A 17,545-nucleotide genomic window follows, 5' to 3' on the forward strand; every position below is an offset into this window, starting at 1 on the left:
GTGGTAGTCAGCTTAAAAATGTAGTCAAAAAGAGATCACATTCTTAGCCACAGCAACACATTACCTAGACATAAAAGGAAAATATGGAAAGACATTTGAGTTAATAAAGTAGATGCCATCACTGCATATAATAGGAAATCAGCTGCAGTGGGTTAAAGTAATAGAGACTTTTTGTCACATAAGAAGTCCAGAGGTAACATGTAGGGATGTTATGGCAGCTCCCCACTGAAGAAGGGCATAGCAACCCACTCCAGTATTCTTGCCTGGAGAATTCTATGGACAGAAGAGCTTGGTGGGCTATAGTCCATATGGCTGCACAGAGTTGGACATGACTGAAGCAACTTAGCATGCATGCAGGCACACGTGGCGGCTTTATATTTTTGGAGCCCCAAGTTGCTTCTAGCTCTCTATTGTGCCATCCTTATGTATGGTTTTCACTATTGTGCTCTCAAGATGGCTTATCTATCTCTGCGCTCTGAATCCAAGTTCCAGGAAGGAAGAAGGAGGAAGGTGCAAGAGGTGCTATTGGCTGTTCCAGAAGCAACTTCCACTGATAAATTATTGCCAGAAGGCATATCACTTTATCATCTTGAGAAGTGTTGTCTTTTTAGTTGGACACATTGCCTTGAAAATCCTTTAAGGTTCTGTTAGTAAGGAAAAGGGAGAAGAATGGATATTGGATAGAAACTAGCAAGAGTCTGTCATACAGTTTATATATACCTACCCCTACACATTTTAATCAGAGAAATGGAAAATTAAATAGACTTAAATGCCACATTTTGGAAAAAATATAAATAATATGGAAAGTTTATATGAATAAGAAATATAAATAATATGGGAAGCTTTTTCAAATAGATTCCATATAATTCCTATGAAAATAGTAACCATACAGAATTGTTCTGATCAAGAACAACAACGAAGGTAGATTAATGCCAGCAAACATAAAGACATAAAGAAATGATAGTAGAGCCTTAATCTAAGTACTGTAAAACAGAAAAGGAAATAATTAATTAAATGTATAAGATTAACCTTAACTTTGATTTCCAAAGCCAGCTGTATACCTAGAATAATTCCAAATGTAGTTTAAAGGTTAACTAATTTTTAAAAATATTTATTTATTTATATTTGGCTGTGATGGGTCGTCATTGCTGTGCCAGGGCTTTCTCTAGTTGTGGCTACTAGAGAAAGTAGTTTCTAGTAGTCTAGTTTCTCTAGTTGTGGGGGCTACTGTCTAGTTGCAGTGTGCAGGCTTCTTGTGGTAGCTTCTCTTGTTTTGGAGCACAGACTCTGGGCATTTGGGCTACAGTAGTTGTGGCACATGGGCTTAGTTGCCCTGAAGCATGTGGGACCTTCCTGATCGAACCAGTGTCCCCTGCATTGCAAGGCATGGATTCTCAACCACTAGACCACTAGGGAATCCTAAAGATTAACTAATTTTTAGTATGAAATGAAAAGAGATTCATAACTTGAGTAATGATGAAACATTAAAATTTTAAGTTATAAAAGAAAGTATTTTTTACTTCTGCAAAATAAAAATAAAAGGGAGAAAATACATATCTTAAACATAATAAAAAGGTTATTCAAGTACCCTAGGAAGATGTCAAGAGTTCAGTAGATAAATGAGCAGCAAATATGAACCAGCTGAACTCAACTGGAAAATACAAACTTTAAAAGTGTTAGATCACCTACTAATAGTAATTAAGGAAGTACAAATTAAAATTTTAATGTGAATGTGTTTGCCTTTGAGTTACAAAAGTTGTAAAGTTATAATGAGAAAGCTTTATGAAGGTAAGACTAAGGAAATTGTTTTATGTACGGTTCCTACTGTCATTATAAACAAAGTTTTTTAAAGCTAGGCTGGTAATAAGGATAGAAATCTCAAGAGCAGGAATTCTTTTCAGATAATTTTCTTTTTTTAAAGAGACTATTTTTAAATAGTAACTGTGTCAGAAGACAAATGTAAGTTAGGGGGAAATATGTGGAATTCAAAACCCAGGCAAAAGGATAATCTCCCTATCGTTCAACTAGAAAAAGACAAAGACTTGGTAGAAAAGTGGGCAAAGGTTAGGTAAAAATAGTTCACCAAAGTGGAAATACAAAAGACCTCTTTTTTTTAAGGGGAAAAGAAATGCAGGTTAAGATTTCTACTGATGATGAGCTTGTAACTTGTTACAACATTCTATGATAGAGGGCAGTTTGTCAGTCTCTGTCAAAACTATGAATGTGTTTACCCTTGTCCTGTTTCAGGGAATTTATAGCACAGGTTTGCTTGGCAAATGTAATGTACATAAAAGGACATTTGTTGCAGTATTGTTCATAACAGCAAAAGATTAGAAACTACCCAAGCTATCCATTAATAGGAGACTGGTTGAATAAATTTCTGTATATCTATACAGTGGAATCATACATAGCTGTAACAAAAAACAAGGAAGTTCCATAAGCACTAACATGGAAAGATTGCCTAGATACATCAAATTTAAAAAGAGAAAGTACAGTCTCGTATACAGGGTTAAGGTTACCATCTTTCTAAATTCCATATATATGCGTTAGTATACTGTATTGATATTTTTCTTTCTGGCTTACTTCACTCTGTATAATAGGCTCCAATTTCATCCACCTCATTACAACTGATTCAAATGCATTCTTTTTGATGGCTGAAAAATACTCCATTGTGTATATGACCTGGACAGAGGATATGGGGAAGAGGGAGGTGGAAGGGGGGTTCAAGAAAGGGAACACATGTACACCCGGGGCGGATTCATGTCAATGTATGGCAAAACCAACCCATATATTAATGTAAGGTAATTTGCCTCCAATAAAGTAAATTAAAAAAATAAAAGGGAAAAAAAAGAAAATGTTAAAAAAAAAATGTATGGTTCAAAGAGCTTCCATAAAAATATATAGTGATTCTATCTTAGCAGCATAACAAAAAAATAAAAAGAGAAAGTACAGTCTAGTATTCTAGCTTTTGTTTAAAAGAAAGGGGTAGAGAATTAGAATACACCTGTATTCATTAAAAAAGAAAAGAGACACCGAAAGAATCATCTAATCAAAAATTGGCAAATTTTTTCTGTAAAGGATCAGAGAGTAAATATTTCAGCCTTGTGGGAAAGAGTCAGCCTAGACTACTCAGCACTGCTATTGCAGCAGGAAAGCAGCCATAAACAATACAAAAAAAAAAAAGCGGGGCTGTATTCAACAAACTTTACTTACAAAAACAAATGGCACCTCATACATAGCTTGCCAAAGACAACTCTTGCTCTAAATTAATAAAATCAGTTAGTTACCTTTGTGGGGAAGGGGGAATATGTTGGGAATTTGGTGAATGGTAGATAAAGATGAGAAAAAGATTTCACTTTATATTATTTTTTTTTTCACTTTTGAATCATATGATTGATTGTATTACCTATTTTTAAATGCTAAGTGTAATGACTGGAAGAAATTCATGAAATGTGTGAAAAAGAAATGCGGAAGTGTACTTTTAAGTTGTTACTACAGCTATGTGTGTATATTAATTGTATAGGTTGTATATTGTAGAAACCAAAATGTGAAGGATATTGTTAGGATGGGGGAAATGTCAGTTTACAGTTGACTTACCCCAAAGATCATATTTTTATAAAGATAAAAATACAGGTTGATTGAAAAATTTATGAAAGAACAATCTGACTAAATGAAGAGTTAATTGCCTCTAGAATTTTTGTTTTGTTTGTTTTGTAAAATGTGACAACAACTGTCTTTTTTTACAATTACTTAACTTTGTAATTATTCTTTGGAAGGTTTTAATTACAGAACACGGTGACCTGGGTAATAGCAGATTTTTAGATCCGAGAAACAAAATTTCCTTTAAGTTTGATCACTTACGGAAAGAAGCAAGTGACCCCCAGCCAGAAGAAGTCGACGGAGGTCTAAAGTCTTGGAGAGAATCCTGTGACAGTGCTTTAAGGGCCTATGTGAAAGAGCATTATTCCAACGGCTTCTGTACTGTTAAGTATCTGCCTGCTTCATTATTAGAGTTTTATTTCTTATATTTACCTTATCATTTGGAGGCTTTGGCCAGCCATAGACATCTCTTCTTAGTTATAGTCTCTTCTGTATTTTATCCCCTAATTTGTTTTTGAAAGGAGTATAAATAGGACATTTTATATAGAAAATTCTTTCTTAAAATCCCAGTGCATAAAAATTTATTTATTTATTTATTTTTAATTTTTTGGCCATGCCACAATACTTGCAAGATCTTAGTTCTCCCACCAGGGATTGAACCCAGACCACGCAAGTGAAAGCACCAAGTCCTAACCAGTGGACCACCAGGGAGTTCCCTAGTGCATAAAATTTTAAATCTCAGTGAATCTTATTTCACATTTGTCTTATTTAAGAAATGGCCTTACACTCATCAAAAAGAACTTTTTACAAAGCTACTTCTGCATAAGTGATTTAATTGGATAATCAAAACTATTTGAACCAAACGGCTCTTTAGAAATCAAAGGTAATTTTAACTTTCTTTTGGTGGGAAAAAAAGATAAATTTTGGTTCTAACGACTTTCCCTTTGTAACATTGTGACATTTTTAAGAAATATGTTGGTTAGATTATTAATGCATAATGCTGTATATAAATGCTGGTTATCATTATGTCTGTTTTTCATATTTGTTTGTTTTTAAAAAAAAAACACATGATAGATAAGCACAGAACTCAATTTTGGAACCTAGTATGGCAAGGAGAGACATGATACACACACTTTTTTAGAAAACTGGCTATTCGTTCTTAAATATACTTTCAACTTATCATTTTTTACCTATTCAGAATTTTTCACTATTCATTTCTTAATTTGGAGAGCTTCCACACTGAGTAACCCCACCGTGTCCTTTTCTCGCTTCTCTTAGCTAATAAATGAGCTACAGAAAGTATTCTAACAGTGTCTACTGTTTTATATCCTCAGCTGTTCTGCTTAGTAATTCTTAATTTTATCTCAATAATCCTTGGTATTTTTCTGTATGCAGTTGACCCTTGAACAGTGCAGTGGTTGAGATAACCAACCTATTGTGCAGTTGAAGATTTTAGTATAATTATAGGAGACCTTCCATGTCCAAGGTCCTTTTGTATCCACAGTTCTTCATCCCACCAGATTCAACCAATGGTGGATTATGTAGCACTGTAGTATTTACTGTTGAATAAAATAGTAAGTTCAAACCCATGTTGTTCAAGGATCAGTGGTACTGTGTTCTAAAACTTTCCTGTTGTCCTTAAACGGGCATCTTCTCCCTCACATTTTAATAGGATTAAGAGTGACATGAAATCTTTCTATTTCTCTTCTTTCCACACTCAGAAATCTTCTTTCTTTCATGTACTTCCATCTGAGGAAGGAGGATCCCTGTTCTTGATTTCATACAGTCCTATCTACTTCAAGATGTCTGACTGTGACTTCATTTTCTCTTCTGATAAATAGTTCTCTTTACCTAGAAATATTTTTATTTCTCCTGTGCTTAAGTAGGGTGGGAGGGAGGACATTTGTTTAGTCAAAATAGTAATTTCTACAAGTTACTTCTCTTCCTTCTCTTTCCACTTTGCCCTTTCCTCTACCTCTCCCTTCCCTCATCTCTCTCTCTGCTGTACAAGCTAACCAGGGAGCATTCTGCTGCTGCTAGTGCCTTCCTCATCACTTAGCCTCTTCTTGACTATGAATTTTGACTTCAGTCCCTACTCTACTGCTCTCTGGGGTTAACTAATGGTTCCTGAATTACCTGACCCTGTGTCCTTTTCTTGGTCCTTGACTTTTGTATGGCATTTCACACTGAGGCCAGTCAGTTACTTCTAGAAATTATCTTTCCTTAGACTGCTATGTCAGTACCTTCTAATTATTCCTTTTTTTTTTTTTAAGTTTCTATTTATTTATTTTTTGACTACACTGGGTCCTAGTTGTGGTATGCAGGATCTTTAGTTGAAGCATGTGGGATCTGGTTCCCTGACAAAGGATTGGACCCAGGCCCCCTGTATTGAGAGCAGAAGTCTTAGCCACTGGTCCACCAGGGAAGTCTCCCTATAATTACTCTTATTCTGTCTCTACTTATTTCTTGTCCTCCCCCTTACCTTTGTAAATGTAGGCATTCCCCATCACTGAATTTCTCTTTCTCAGAAACTTATAGTTTATTTAATGTAGGGGACATTGAAGAATTTGGTGTCAGACAGCCTGTGAGTTTGGGTTCTACCTTAGCCACTTTCTGAATGACCTTGGGCAAGAAGCTCTATGAACGTCAATTTTATCATCTAAACATAATGTGTTTCACTATATTTATTAGAGCAAAAGGAAAATAAATATAAAAATGTTTTGTGGACTGTAAAAAAGGCTTTTATTATTTTTTTTTCTTGGTGATCACGTTTTTGTTCATTTCTCCTACACTAAAGAACAGTTGGTGTTTCCAACTCCTAGCTGGAGATCTCCATCTGAACGTTCCAATCTGTTAATGACACCAGTCTTTATCTAGGCATCCAAGCATGCAAATAGTTTGGTACCTTCCTTTCTCTTGCCCTTCATTTGCAGTACATTGCCAGAATTTTGACTGTACTTCTGCATCCTTATATTCATTGATAGGACCCTAATTTACTGCCTAAATTAATTCTGTGGCCTCCTAACTTTGAACTTTTCTTACCCTGTATGCCAGTATTGATTATTCTCTCAGAATAACAGTTCTGGTCATGTTGTTATGGTTTCTGTCCACTGCATGTAGAATAAAGTCCAGTCTTCTTACCTTTCATCTACTACCACATGACTTAAGTCTAATGCTGTATGATCTCCCACAGTTCCACTTCATACACATCCTCTGACCTGACAGAACTAATTACCACTTAGTCATTCATGGATCAGCTCTCTATTTCCTCCCTGAACTGCTTATGCATCTTTCTTCTCCATCTCTCCTTATCACAATCTCTTCTGTCGTATAAGGCCCATTCTAACTGGCACCTCTCTTGTACCCTAAACCAGGAGTAGTAGTTCCTTCTGTATTCATTGTACCACTGTCTGCCCTAGACTTTAACTTGTGGTTTGTGTTCCTATTCCATGAATTCTTGTGAGTATGTAAGCTGATCCTGTTTGACTCTTCATCTCCCCCAAGGATTTAGCACATTGCTTTTGTATAGCATTTGTTGCTTAAATATGTTTTCAAGAATCTAACTTCATTTTTTTTTTTAACAATAGGTTTATGCTAAAACTATAGATGGGCAACAGACCATTATTGCGTGTATTGAAAGCCACCAGTTTCAGCCTAAAAACTTCTGGTAAGAAAGTAGATATTCTCTTCTTTTTTAATCTATATGTTTATATAGAAAGGAAACCAAACCAGCAGATGAGACTTGGTTTTCTAATCTAACTAGATTAGAATAAGTTATTTGTTCCTACTGCAGAGTGAGGCATTTGGATGTGATCATTTAAGGTTTTATAATTTATCTTTTAAATATTGCTGTTACATTGGGTGAAAATAAGTGATTAGTAAAGTACCCTGTGGAAAATCTGAGTTTTACTTGGGTTTGTTTAATAATATTTGAGTTATTGCAAAGCTCAGTGGCCTATCCATGTGTTTGTGGAAAAGCTTCCCATGAGCAGAATAGGCGTGGTTTTCTACTCCAAGATAAAAAGAATGAAAAGTGAAAGTCAAGTAACTTAGGGAAAGCTTATGATTAGGCCACTTGGATACAAAACTTACATTTGAGTGGATAGAGCCTTGGATTTATCAAACTGGAAATGACTTGTTTCTTTTTTTCTTCTTTCCCAAATGCTCTGCCTCAGTCTCAGACCACTTCTTTCTTGCTGCTAATTCTACAGTTGTGTGTGTTTTCATAGGAATGGTCGCTGGAGATCAGAATGGAAGTTCACCATCACACCACCTACAGCCCAGGTGGTTGGAGTACTTAAGATTCAGGTGAGATCCCAGTATGTTAATAGGCCATGTTAAAACATCACATCTTTAAAACAAACATGCAAGTTGATATGTGCTCTGACATTAGAAATAAGGAACAACTATTTGTAGATGCAAAGGGAGCTAGATGGTAAATAGAAACAGAGGTCTTCCTGGGGAAGTACTGTAGTTAAACAGAACTCTTCTGGGTTGATAAAGGACAGTCATGTGACATATACTGCTTGCTTGTTATTTTTCTCTTTCAAAAATAACCTAAGATCTTCCCAGGAATTATCAAATAGCAGTTCTAGAAAAGAAGAAAATAACTAGTTATTCAGAAATGACTGTATAGCAGGTACTGTAACTTACTTAGAGTCTTTTATGTAGCTCATTTAAATGTCTACATATATTTGCTAACTTTTAGCTCTGAAGAAAGCTTCATGAATGGACTTGTTTTATTTATTTATTTACATTTATAGTTACGATAGATTTTCAACCAAGTAAATAAAACAGGAATAGAGAGAATGGCCAAGTGTGATTAACCAAGCAGAGTAGAGTTCTAATGCTGGTGTCGGGACATGCCGCCAGGTGAATAAGGAGCTTATTACCTCATTTGATACCTAGCTAGATTGAAGTCTTCTGATCCTAAAAAATTTGACTTTCAAAATTCATGGTGATTTAATTCTTGAGCCCAACTGACTCTAAAGTCAGATTAAACAGTTACTGATAACTGAGAAGGTCAATACTTAATTTATCTGTATTACAACTCTTGCTTTAATAACAGTTAGCAAGAGTTGCCTTTTTTAATGGTATAATTTAATCAGAACATACATGGTAGATGTCATCTATAACCACTTTTTTCATACGTACCTATTACTTCCTGCTACAAGTAGCTGCACCTTTCTTCTTGGGAGATTTTCCTAACTGCAGGAGCATGCCCAACTCAGCTAAGGCAAGCTGGAAGTGTTACCTCCGCAGCTGTGGCACAGCCCTTTGGTTCAGCTCAGTCGCTCAGTCGTGTCCAACTCTTTGCGACCCCATGAATCACAGCACGCCAGACCTCCCTGTCCATCACTAACGCCCAGAGTTCACTCAAACTCACGTCCATCGAGTCGGCGATGCCATCCAGCCATCTCATTCTCTGTCATCCCCTTCTCCTCCTGCCCCCAATCCCTCCCAGCATCAGAGTCTTTTCCAGTGAGTCAACTCTTCGCATGAGGTGGCCAAAGTAATGGAGTTTCAGCTTTAGCATCAGTCCTTCCAATGAACACCCAGGACTGATCTCCTTTAGGATGGACTGGTTGGATCTACTTGCAGTCCAAGGGACTCTCAGGAGTCTTCTCCAGCACCACAGTTCAAAAGCATCAATTCTTCGGCGCTCAGCTTTCTTCACAGTCCAACTCTCGCATCCATACATGACCCTGGGAAAAACCATAGCCTTGACTAGACGGACCTTGGTTGGCAAATTAATGTCTCTGCTTTTTAATATGCTATCTAGGTTGGCATAACTTTCCTTCCAAGGAGTAAGCGTCTTTTAATTTCATGGCTGCAGTCAGCATCCGCAGTGATTTTGGAGCCCAAAAAAATAAAGTCTGACACTGTTTCCACTGTTTCCCCATCTATTTCCCATGAAGTGATGGGACCACATGCCATGATCTTTGTTAGTGCCATTCAAAAGTTGTCGGGAAATATGCCAGCTTCTTCACCCCTCAGGTGGGACAGCTCTAAAGCATGTTCTGCATAGTCTTCCAAAATCCAGCGCTTGGCAGCTGTAATGTGCTCATTAGTGCACCTGACGCTTCCTTGCCTTCTGTATCTCACTTCCTCAGCCCTTATTAGTGCTTCCTGAGACTACCTCCGAAATAAACTAGTAACTCTCAGATCTTTATCCTGGGGTCTGCTGCTGGGGGAACCCAACCTAAGATAATATATTGTTCTATATCTGCTGACTATGTCTATGCTCTAGACTTCTTGTAAGTATGGCATCAGCATTATTAACCTGGCAGCTTACTATAAATTTATACAAGGAAATTTATTTTCCTTCTGGAAGGAAATGAATTACTTGTATTTCAGTTTTGCCAAGGCAAACCTGTAAACTGAGAGCACACATCACAAAAGTTGCTAATGAAAGTTTTACAGTAGGACCCAGTACCCAGACCTGATTTAAACCTTTTTTTCTTTTTCTTTAATGAATGAGTCTGTGCATTTTATTGTGTTTATTTTTTTGCCACACCGTGCCTCAGGTGGGACTTAGTTCCCTGACCAGGGATCAAACCCGTGCCCCCTGTACTAGGAGCATAGTCTTAACCACTGGACCACCAGGGAAGTCCAGGACTTCATCTATACCTTTTAACCATGGGCTGTCTGATCACATTTTGAGGAAAGGCTTATTACTTCATTTATGTCTTTTAAAAATCAGAGTGAGAGTTATTTGGACATGTCATTAGGATATTTACCCTTGGTTATTCTATAAGCAAAAGGATAGCTCCAGGAAGACAATTTCTAAGGATTTAAGTTGATGATAGTCATGTTGACATTTTTATTAGCAGATGAAACCTAGAAAAGGTTTTGTTAATTTTGGTGACTGTGACTGAACCTGTCTTGTAAATTGCTAAAACTTCCCGAGCCATACATCTATTTGAATGGTTGTCTCTTGGATAACCCTCTTTCGTGCTAATTGTTATCATAATTGTATCCACTTTGTCTTACATCCTCAGGACTGCCTTTTAAAAAAAAACTTTTAATTTTATATTGGAGTATAGCTGATTAACAGTGTTGTGATAGTTTCAGGTGTACAACTGAAGGGACTCAGCCATACATATACAAGTATCCATTCCCCCCCAAAGTCCCCTTCCATCCAGGCTGCCACATCACACTGAGCAGAGTTCCCTGTGCTATACACTAGGTTCAGGACTGCTTTTGTCTTACTTATTTTTGTAGCCTGTTTTACCGACAGGATATTTGTTTTTCAATCCTGTCTTTAATCCTCAGTTTCCTGCACCTGGTCAGATCTGCTTAATCAAAACTGATGATATTATATATGGAGAGATGTATAAAAGATTAGGACCCATTAAAATTTCTTGGTTTTCACAGAGACAAACTAATGTTAAATGACTTTATTTTAATACTTTCAGAGCATAGTCTTATGATCTTTCTGTTCACAATGCCAAGCACAGTGTCTGGAATGCAACAAGCACATAGTAAATGTTTATTAACTAATAATCAGTTTTTCCTGCTAAGTAAAGAGAATTCTTAAATTTAAGTGTTCTGTGAATTTTAAGTACCATTATACTATTGCCTAGAAAATCCCATGGATGGAGGAGCCTGGCAGGCTGCAGTCCATGGGGTCGCTGGGGGTCGAACACGACTGAGCGACTTCGCTTTCACTTTTCACTTTTACACATTGGAGAAGGAAATGGCAACCCACTCCAGTGTTCTTGCCTGGAGAATCCCAGGGAAGGGGGAGCCTGGTGGGCTTCCATCTATGGGGTCACACAGAGTCGGACACGACTGAAGTGACTTAGCAGCAGCAGCATAAATTACCATTGGCCATGTTGTTTGCTCAGAGTTGGTGAGATTGGGGGCGGCTGAAGGCATGGATTTGTGGTCTAAGCAGTAAGTTTCTGTGTGCTCTAAGCACTTACATTTCTTTCTCACACAGGTTCACTATTATGAAGATGGCAATGTTCAGTTGGTTAGTCATAAAGATGTACAAGATTCAGTAACTGTTTCGGTGAGTGTGGAATATTTAATATATGTCTCACTTGTGTCTTGTTTCTGTTTTAAAAAATTAGATCTTTTGATCCTGAGTACTGATTCTGCCACTAGAAATGTAGGTTGTTTTCATTGCTTTGATTACAGCAGCTTTCTTTCTTTTAAGAACTTTATAAAAGACCTTATTTTTTTTTTTTTTTAATTTTTATTGAATATAGTTGATTTACAATGTTGTGTTTCAGGTATATAGCAAAGTTATTCATATATATATATATATACACACACACGCATATATATACACACACACATATATATACACACACACACATATATATATACACACACCTACATATATTCCTTTTTAGATTCTTTTCCGTTATAGGTTATTAAAAGATATTGAGTACAATTCCCTGTGCTACTCAGTAGGTCCTTATTTTTGGCAGCTTATAACTGTTAATATATAACCAACCAGTTTTGTTGGTTAGTTGATGATAGTTCACAGACTGACTGAGAATAGTGATAATGGCTTTAGAGAATTCATGCTGCATTTTCTTTCTCTCTTGTGAGATTTGCTCAAGGTCAGTAATGTCTTCAATTGATAAATACCAGGAGGAAGGAAAGTTTGCCAAACTAAACCCTGTAGGGTTTATCATTCATACATTCATATCATTAGAGAAACTGAACATTTTTAGGAATGTTCAATGATAACATTGTGCACTATATCTGGAAAGAAGGGACATAATTTTTTGTGCATTTATAGTACTTCTTAATATTCCTAGAAATTATTGAGCGCTCTCCAATAGTTTTATGTGTGTTATATCTACCATAGTAGAAATTAAAACTGAGGAATATTAAAAATATGTATTTATTAATTTAAAAATAACAGGGATTTCCCTGGTGCTCCAGTGGTTAAGACTGCATGCTGCCACTGCAGGAGGCCTGGGTTCGATCCCTTGTTGGTGAACTGAGATCCCTGGTGTGGCCAAAAAAAATCTAAAGCAAAATACAGCATTAACAAACCCATTACTTCTTAACTTTACTTTCATGAAAAACAGCTGTATTTTTCTGATTTAAAGTTAGTGAAAAGAATATCATTAATTTACATTTTCACAAAGTGTGTAATGTTTAACTAATAAAAGACAACTGGATATGTGCTTCACACATTAGCCCTCAAAAAGTAATAAAGTCATCACATATTACACAGCTTCTGTGAAACTACATGCACACACATGAGAGGAAAAAACAAGGCAAGTAACTGTGTCTTAGTATTATTATGAATAAAAAGTATGTTTGACTCTTTTGAAAGAATCTTGGGGCGCTGCCCTAGACATTAAATCTCACCTCTCTAATTCTGTTTACTTAAAATTGTGAAAGGAAGAGTGAGATTACATTCATTTTGTACCCAAATCATGTAAAGCGAAATGTGATTGGTTGTCTTAACATCATAAGTAGCAAATAGAGGAGCCTATGAACTTATGATTGATATGTCTGAGGGCATTGTTTATATCATCTTAAACCAGAGATATTGTCAAGGCATAAAAATTTCAAGACATTGTGTTGTCTTTTGGGCATACTGTGGTAGATTGGAAAGAAATGTGGTTTGTTTTGATGAGGACCTAGATTTGGATCCCATCTTTATGATTCAAAGGCTGTATAATTTTGGTCATTATTTGAAAGAATTCTGTTTTCTTATCTGCAAAATGGAGGTGGCAATAATAACATCTACTTCACAGGGTTGTGCACAGGAAAACTTGAAAAACTAAATTGTTATACAAATGTTATTTAAGATGGACTTACTCTTTAGTATCTTTTTTATTCACTGCTTACTGAATTTTATTCACTGCTTAAGATTTTTTAAAATTCTTATTTTTCCCTCCATTAGAATGAAGCCCAGACTGCCAAGGAGTTTATTAAAATCATAGAGCATGCAGAAAATGAGTATCAGGTAAGATAACTTGAAACTGTTATTTATAGATCTATATAGATTTTGTTTTTAACACATTTTGTTATACTTCTCTATCCTTTGAATATAAATATACATAATTATTCAATGATACTAAGTATGGAGACTTTGCAGACCTTGCAACTTTGCATTCTGCTTATAGTCAAGGTTTTGGCGTTGGAAGGTACTGCAGATATATCCCCTATTACCCCAAAGTAGAGCATCCCTATGAAACCTTTCCAAGGCCAAATGGTGTAAAGCGGAGAAGCAATTACCTTAGAACACATCTTGCTATCAGATGCACAGAATGATGGAGATACTCCTCAGATCCTCGCAGACACAGTTCACAGCTCTGTCTTGCTTGATGCTCAGATGCTGGGTGTAGTTCCCAAGGAAGGAGCTTGGTGGGGCCACTGTTACTGCACAGGGTGCACCCTGTCCCTAGAACAGCCTCACTGCCAAACAAATGCTGAACACTATTTTTTTCTTTTTGCTTTGGTAAAAGCAAAGTGAAAGTGGTAGTCGCTCAATTGTGACCGACTCTGCGACCCCATGGACTGCAGCCTGCCAGGCTCCTCTGTCCGTGGAATTCTCCAGGCAAGAATACTGGAGTAGGTTGCCATTCCCTTCTCCAGGGGATCTTTCCAACCCAGGGATTGAACCCAGGTCTCCTTCATTGCAGGCAGATTTGCTCCCTCTCTACCATCTGAGCTAGGGAAGCAAAGTGACATACAGCAAACTTTGGAAAAGCAGGGGATTACCTGTATAGCCCTAGTTTTAGAAATAATACAGGTGGGCTTCTTAACCTGCTTCAGAGATTGGAGAGGTGCTCACTAGAAATCTTCCAGCCTGTAAGTCCTTAGAGGACTCAAGTGTGCCCTTTCACTACATCTAGTTTCTGTTCAACTTATTTTCCATTATCTATTGCAGACAGCAATTAGTGAAAACTATCAAACAATGTCAGACACCACATTCAAAGCCTTGCGCCGGCAACTTCCTGTTACCCGCACCAAAGTCGACTGGAACAAGATACTCAGCTACAAGATTGGCAAAGAAATGCAGAATGCTTAAAGGCTGAATGTAGGATTCTTCAGTACATGGAAAGAAAGGATTCAATGTGTGGTCATATGATAAATAAGTGATTTATAAACAAGAGTGATATTTTGCTAGGGCTTTCAAAAGTTAACAGGTTTTCTAGCCTAATGGAATACTGTTGAACCTAGAGCATTGTCTTGATTCTTTTGTGTTTTCTGCCTTGTAATTTTGTTTTCACTATATCTACTTGTAAATCTTTTTTTTTTAATTCTGCCACATTTAATGATGGAGAGAGATATCTACCCTGGAGTCATTTTACTGTTTAGAAAATTTTCCTAGCCATGAAGCCCTGTTACTGACATAGACAGGTAATATATTCAGTACTTTTCTATCCCATCCTTCAAAGTACTTCTGGTGTTCAGTGGTTTTTTACTGATTGACCAACAGCTAAAGAGGCTGTGCTGCAAACTGTAGCTAAATGGAAGACACATTCATCCTTCTCCCTCCAGTTGCTTTGATCATCATTTATAACATCTCACAACTGTAGTTTCATATGTTTGGATTGGGGCTTTTCAGGTTCATTTTGGAGGCCAAGGAAGTTTTCTGGAAATTCCATCATAGCCAACTTCTCTGGGGAAGTTGTTTTTAAATCCAAAGACTTGAACCACATTCCCTACATGAACATGTTTGCTTTTTCCCGTTCCCTCATTGTCTCCTTCCCACCTAGTACCATTATAGTTATAGACATGTGCATTTTTAGAAGAGTTATCCATTTTTATTACTGTTTTTTTAATATTTGAAAACTGCTGACATACTGGGGGTATAGTAGAGTATAAAACTTGAAGAAATGCAGATGTTGAAGGAATAATAGGTATCTTGTGCTTTAATACTTTGTGGCAGGATTGTACTATAAGTGAATGAATCAAACAACTATGTTAATCACAAACAAAAAACTAAAAATGAACCAAAGTGAAAAGGATAACTTTGAGGCAGTATCTTTCTATTGTAACCTGTTATTTAAGGGAATACTAGTGATTTGTTCTAAATAGGATGTAAAACTTATTCCAAATTACTCTTCCTCAGTCCTGCCTGCCAACTCAAATATAACTGTGATATAGCAACCCTTCCCAGGTTTATTGGCAGGTACAGGTGTGATCTCAGAATACACAGGTGACATAGATATGATATGACAACTGGTAATGGTGGATTCATTTACATTGTTTACACTTCTATGACCAGGCCTTAAGGGAAGGTCAGTTTTTTAAAAACCAAGTAGTGTCTTCCTCCAAACACACGTCAAAAAAGAAGGGTGTTTGTGTTTCGGCTTTCTTTTTGCTGAGTAATACAGTCAAGCAAGAGTTTTATTTTTAAGTGACCCATTGATTTGTGTAAGCATTTTTGTTTATTTCAAATAAAATATATTTGTATTACTTGTCATTCATACTATCCATCCATACTACACTATCCTCTGTATCAGGTAGTCCAATAGAAATACACCTGTTTTGTTCTTAAATTGTCTGAGTCTCTCCTTTTTGAGCCATCTCTTCAGCCTTTGTTCTCAGGGTAAGATGTGGAATTGCTCTTATTTGATGAGAATGTTCAGGGTTTCAACTACTGTAGATTCAGTGACTATCCAAAGACCAGGTTTGCTTTTTTTGTTTGTTTGTTTTTTTTGGCATGACTTGCGAACCTTAGTTCCCCAACCAGGAATTGAACCTGTGCCTCCTGTGTTGGGAGCAAGCAGTCTTAACCACTGGACCACCAGAGAAGTCCCCCTCCCTCCCCCCACCACTTTTTTTTTAATTTTAGGAATTTCTCTATGGATCATACTGCTTTACCGTAAGTGGCTACTGGTGTTTTCAAAGGTTTTGTTTAGGGTTTTCCATTTCTGTCAGAAAAATCTAGTTATCTTCTCTACTTGTCATTCAGAAAGCAAGGCCCAAGTAGTTATAGTTACCAGGTGGTGGTTCAATTTCTCAGTCGTGTCTGACTCTTTGTGACCCCATGGACTGCAGCATGCCAGGCTTTCCTGTCCTTCATTGTCTCCTGGAGTTTGATCAAATTCATGTCTGTTGAATCGGTGATGCCATCCCACCATCTCATCCTCTGTTGTCCCCTTCTCCTGCCTTCAATCTCTCCTAGCATCAAGGTCTTTGCCAGTGAGTCAGCTCTTCACATCAGGTGGCCAAAGGATTGGAGCTTCAGCTATATTCAGGGTTGATTTCCATTATGATTGACTGGTTTGATTTTCTTGCTGTCCAAGGGACTCTCAAGAGTTTTCCAGCACCACAGTTTGAAAGCATTAATTCTTCAGCGCTCAGCCTTCTTTATGGTCCAGCTCTCACATGACTACTGGAAAAACCATAGCTTTTGACTATACGGACCTTAGTCAGCAAAGTGATGTCTGCTTTTTAATATGCTGTCTAGGTTTGCCATAGTTTTTAGAAGTAAAAGAATCCCTGTACCATGAACATGGTTACTATTTCACATCAACTGTAAAGACGGCTTTCCTTCCGTATGAGTCTGACTTAGACATATGGAAGGGCTTTTATCCTGTTTCCCAGTTGATCTAAGCCCTCAGAGGAGTTTCAGTGCTTCATCTTCCTTTCATGGCCAGTTCACATTCCCACCCTTTTGAGGGACATTTAGGTATGTTACACTATGTACACTAGTTCAGGTTCAAGCATTCTGGCCTTTACCTTTAACTTATTAACCCCATCAGCTTGCCTCATTGATTTCCTTAGCTCATACACTTTTGTAAAGACTCTTAGTCTCTTGGCCATCTAAAGTCCTTGGTTTCTTGTAATAATTGGGCAGAAGTCAACCCTCCTTGCCAAGTCCTACAAAGACTTCCTTAACCTCCTTAAGGAGAATATTTGCTTGAATTGTGACTCTTATCACACTGCTGAAATCAGCCTATCCTAGGACAGTGGTTTCCCAGCCAAAAGGAGTTTCCTCTGAGGCCTCACT

General features: G+C 37.1%; 1 protein-coding gene across 1 annotated transcript in view; it reads left to right on the forward strand.

Moving 5' to 3' along the window:
• The window catches only part of CAPZA1 (capping actin protein of muscle Z-line subunit alpha 1), a 42,182-nt gene extending 26,094 nt beyond the window's left edge, over positions 1-16,088 (forward strand). Inside the window, exons 5-10 of the mRNA XM_055401645.2 lie at positions 3,777-3,983; positions 7,188-7,267; positions 7,830-7,908; positions 11,546-11,617; positions 13,481-13,543; positions 14,471-16,088. Of these exons, the coding sequence (XP_055257620.1) occupies positions 3,777-3,983; positions 7,188-7,267; positions 7,830-7,908; positions 11,546-11,617; positions 13,481-13,543; positions 14,471-14,611 (642 nt within the window). The 3' untranslated portion in view covers positions 14,612-16,088. The remainder of the gene's footprint in view (positions 1-3,776; positions 3,984-7,187; positions 7,268-7,829; positions 7,909-11,545; positions 11,618-13,480; positions 13,544-14,470) is intronic.
• Positions 16,089-17,545: the final 1,457 nt, after the last annotated feature.

The sequence above is a fragment of the Moschus berezovskii genome, chromosome 4, assembly GCF_049115385.1.
Source record: "Moschus berezovskii isolate FMDL1 chromosome 4, NW_MosBer_1.0, whole genome shotgun sequence".
In the NCBI taxonomy this organism is placed as follows: Eukaryota; Metazoa; Chordata; class Mammalia; order Artiodactyla; family Moschidae; genus Moschus; species Moschus berezovskii.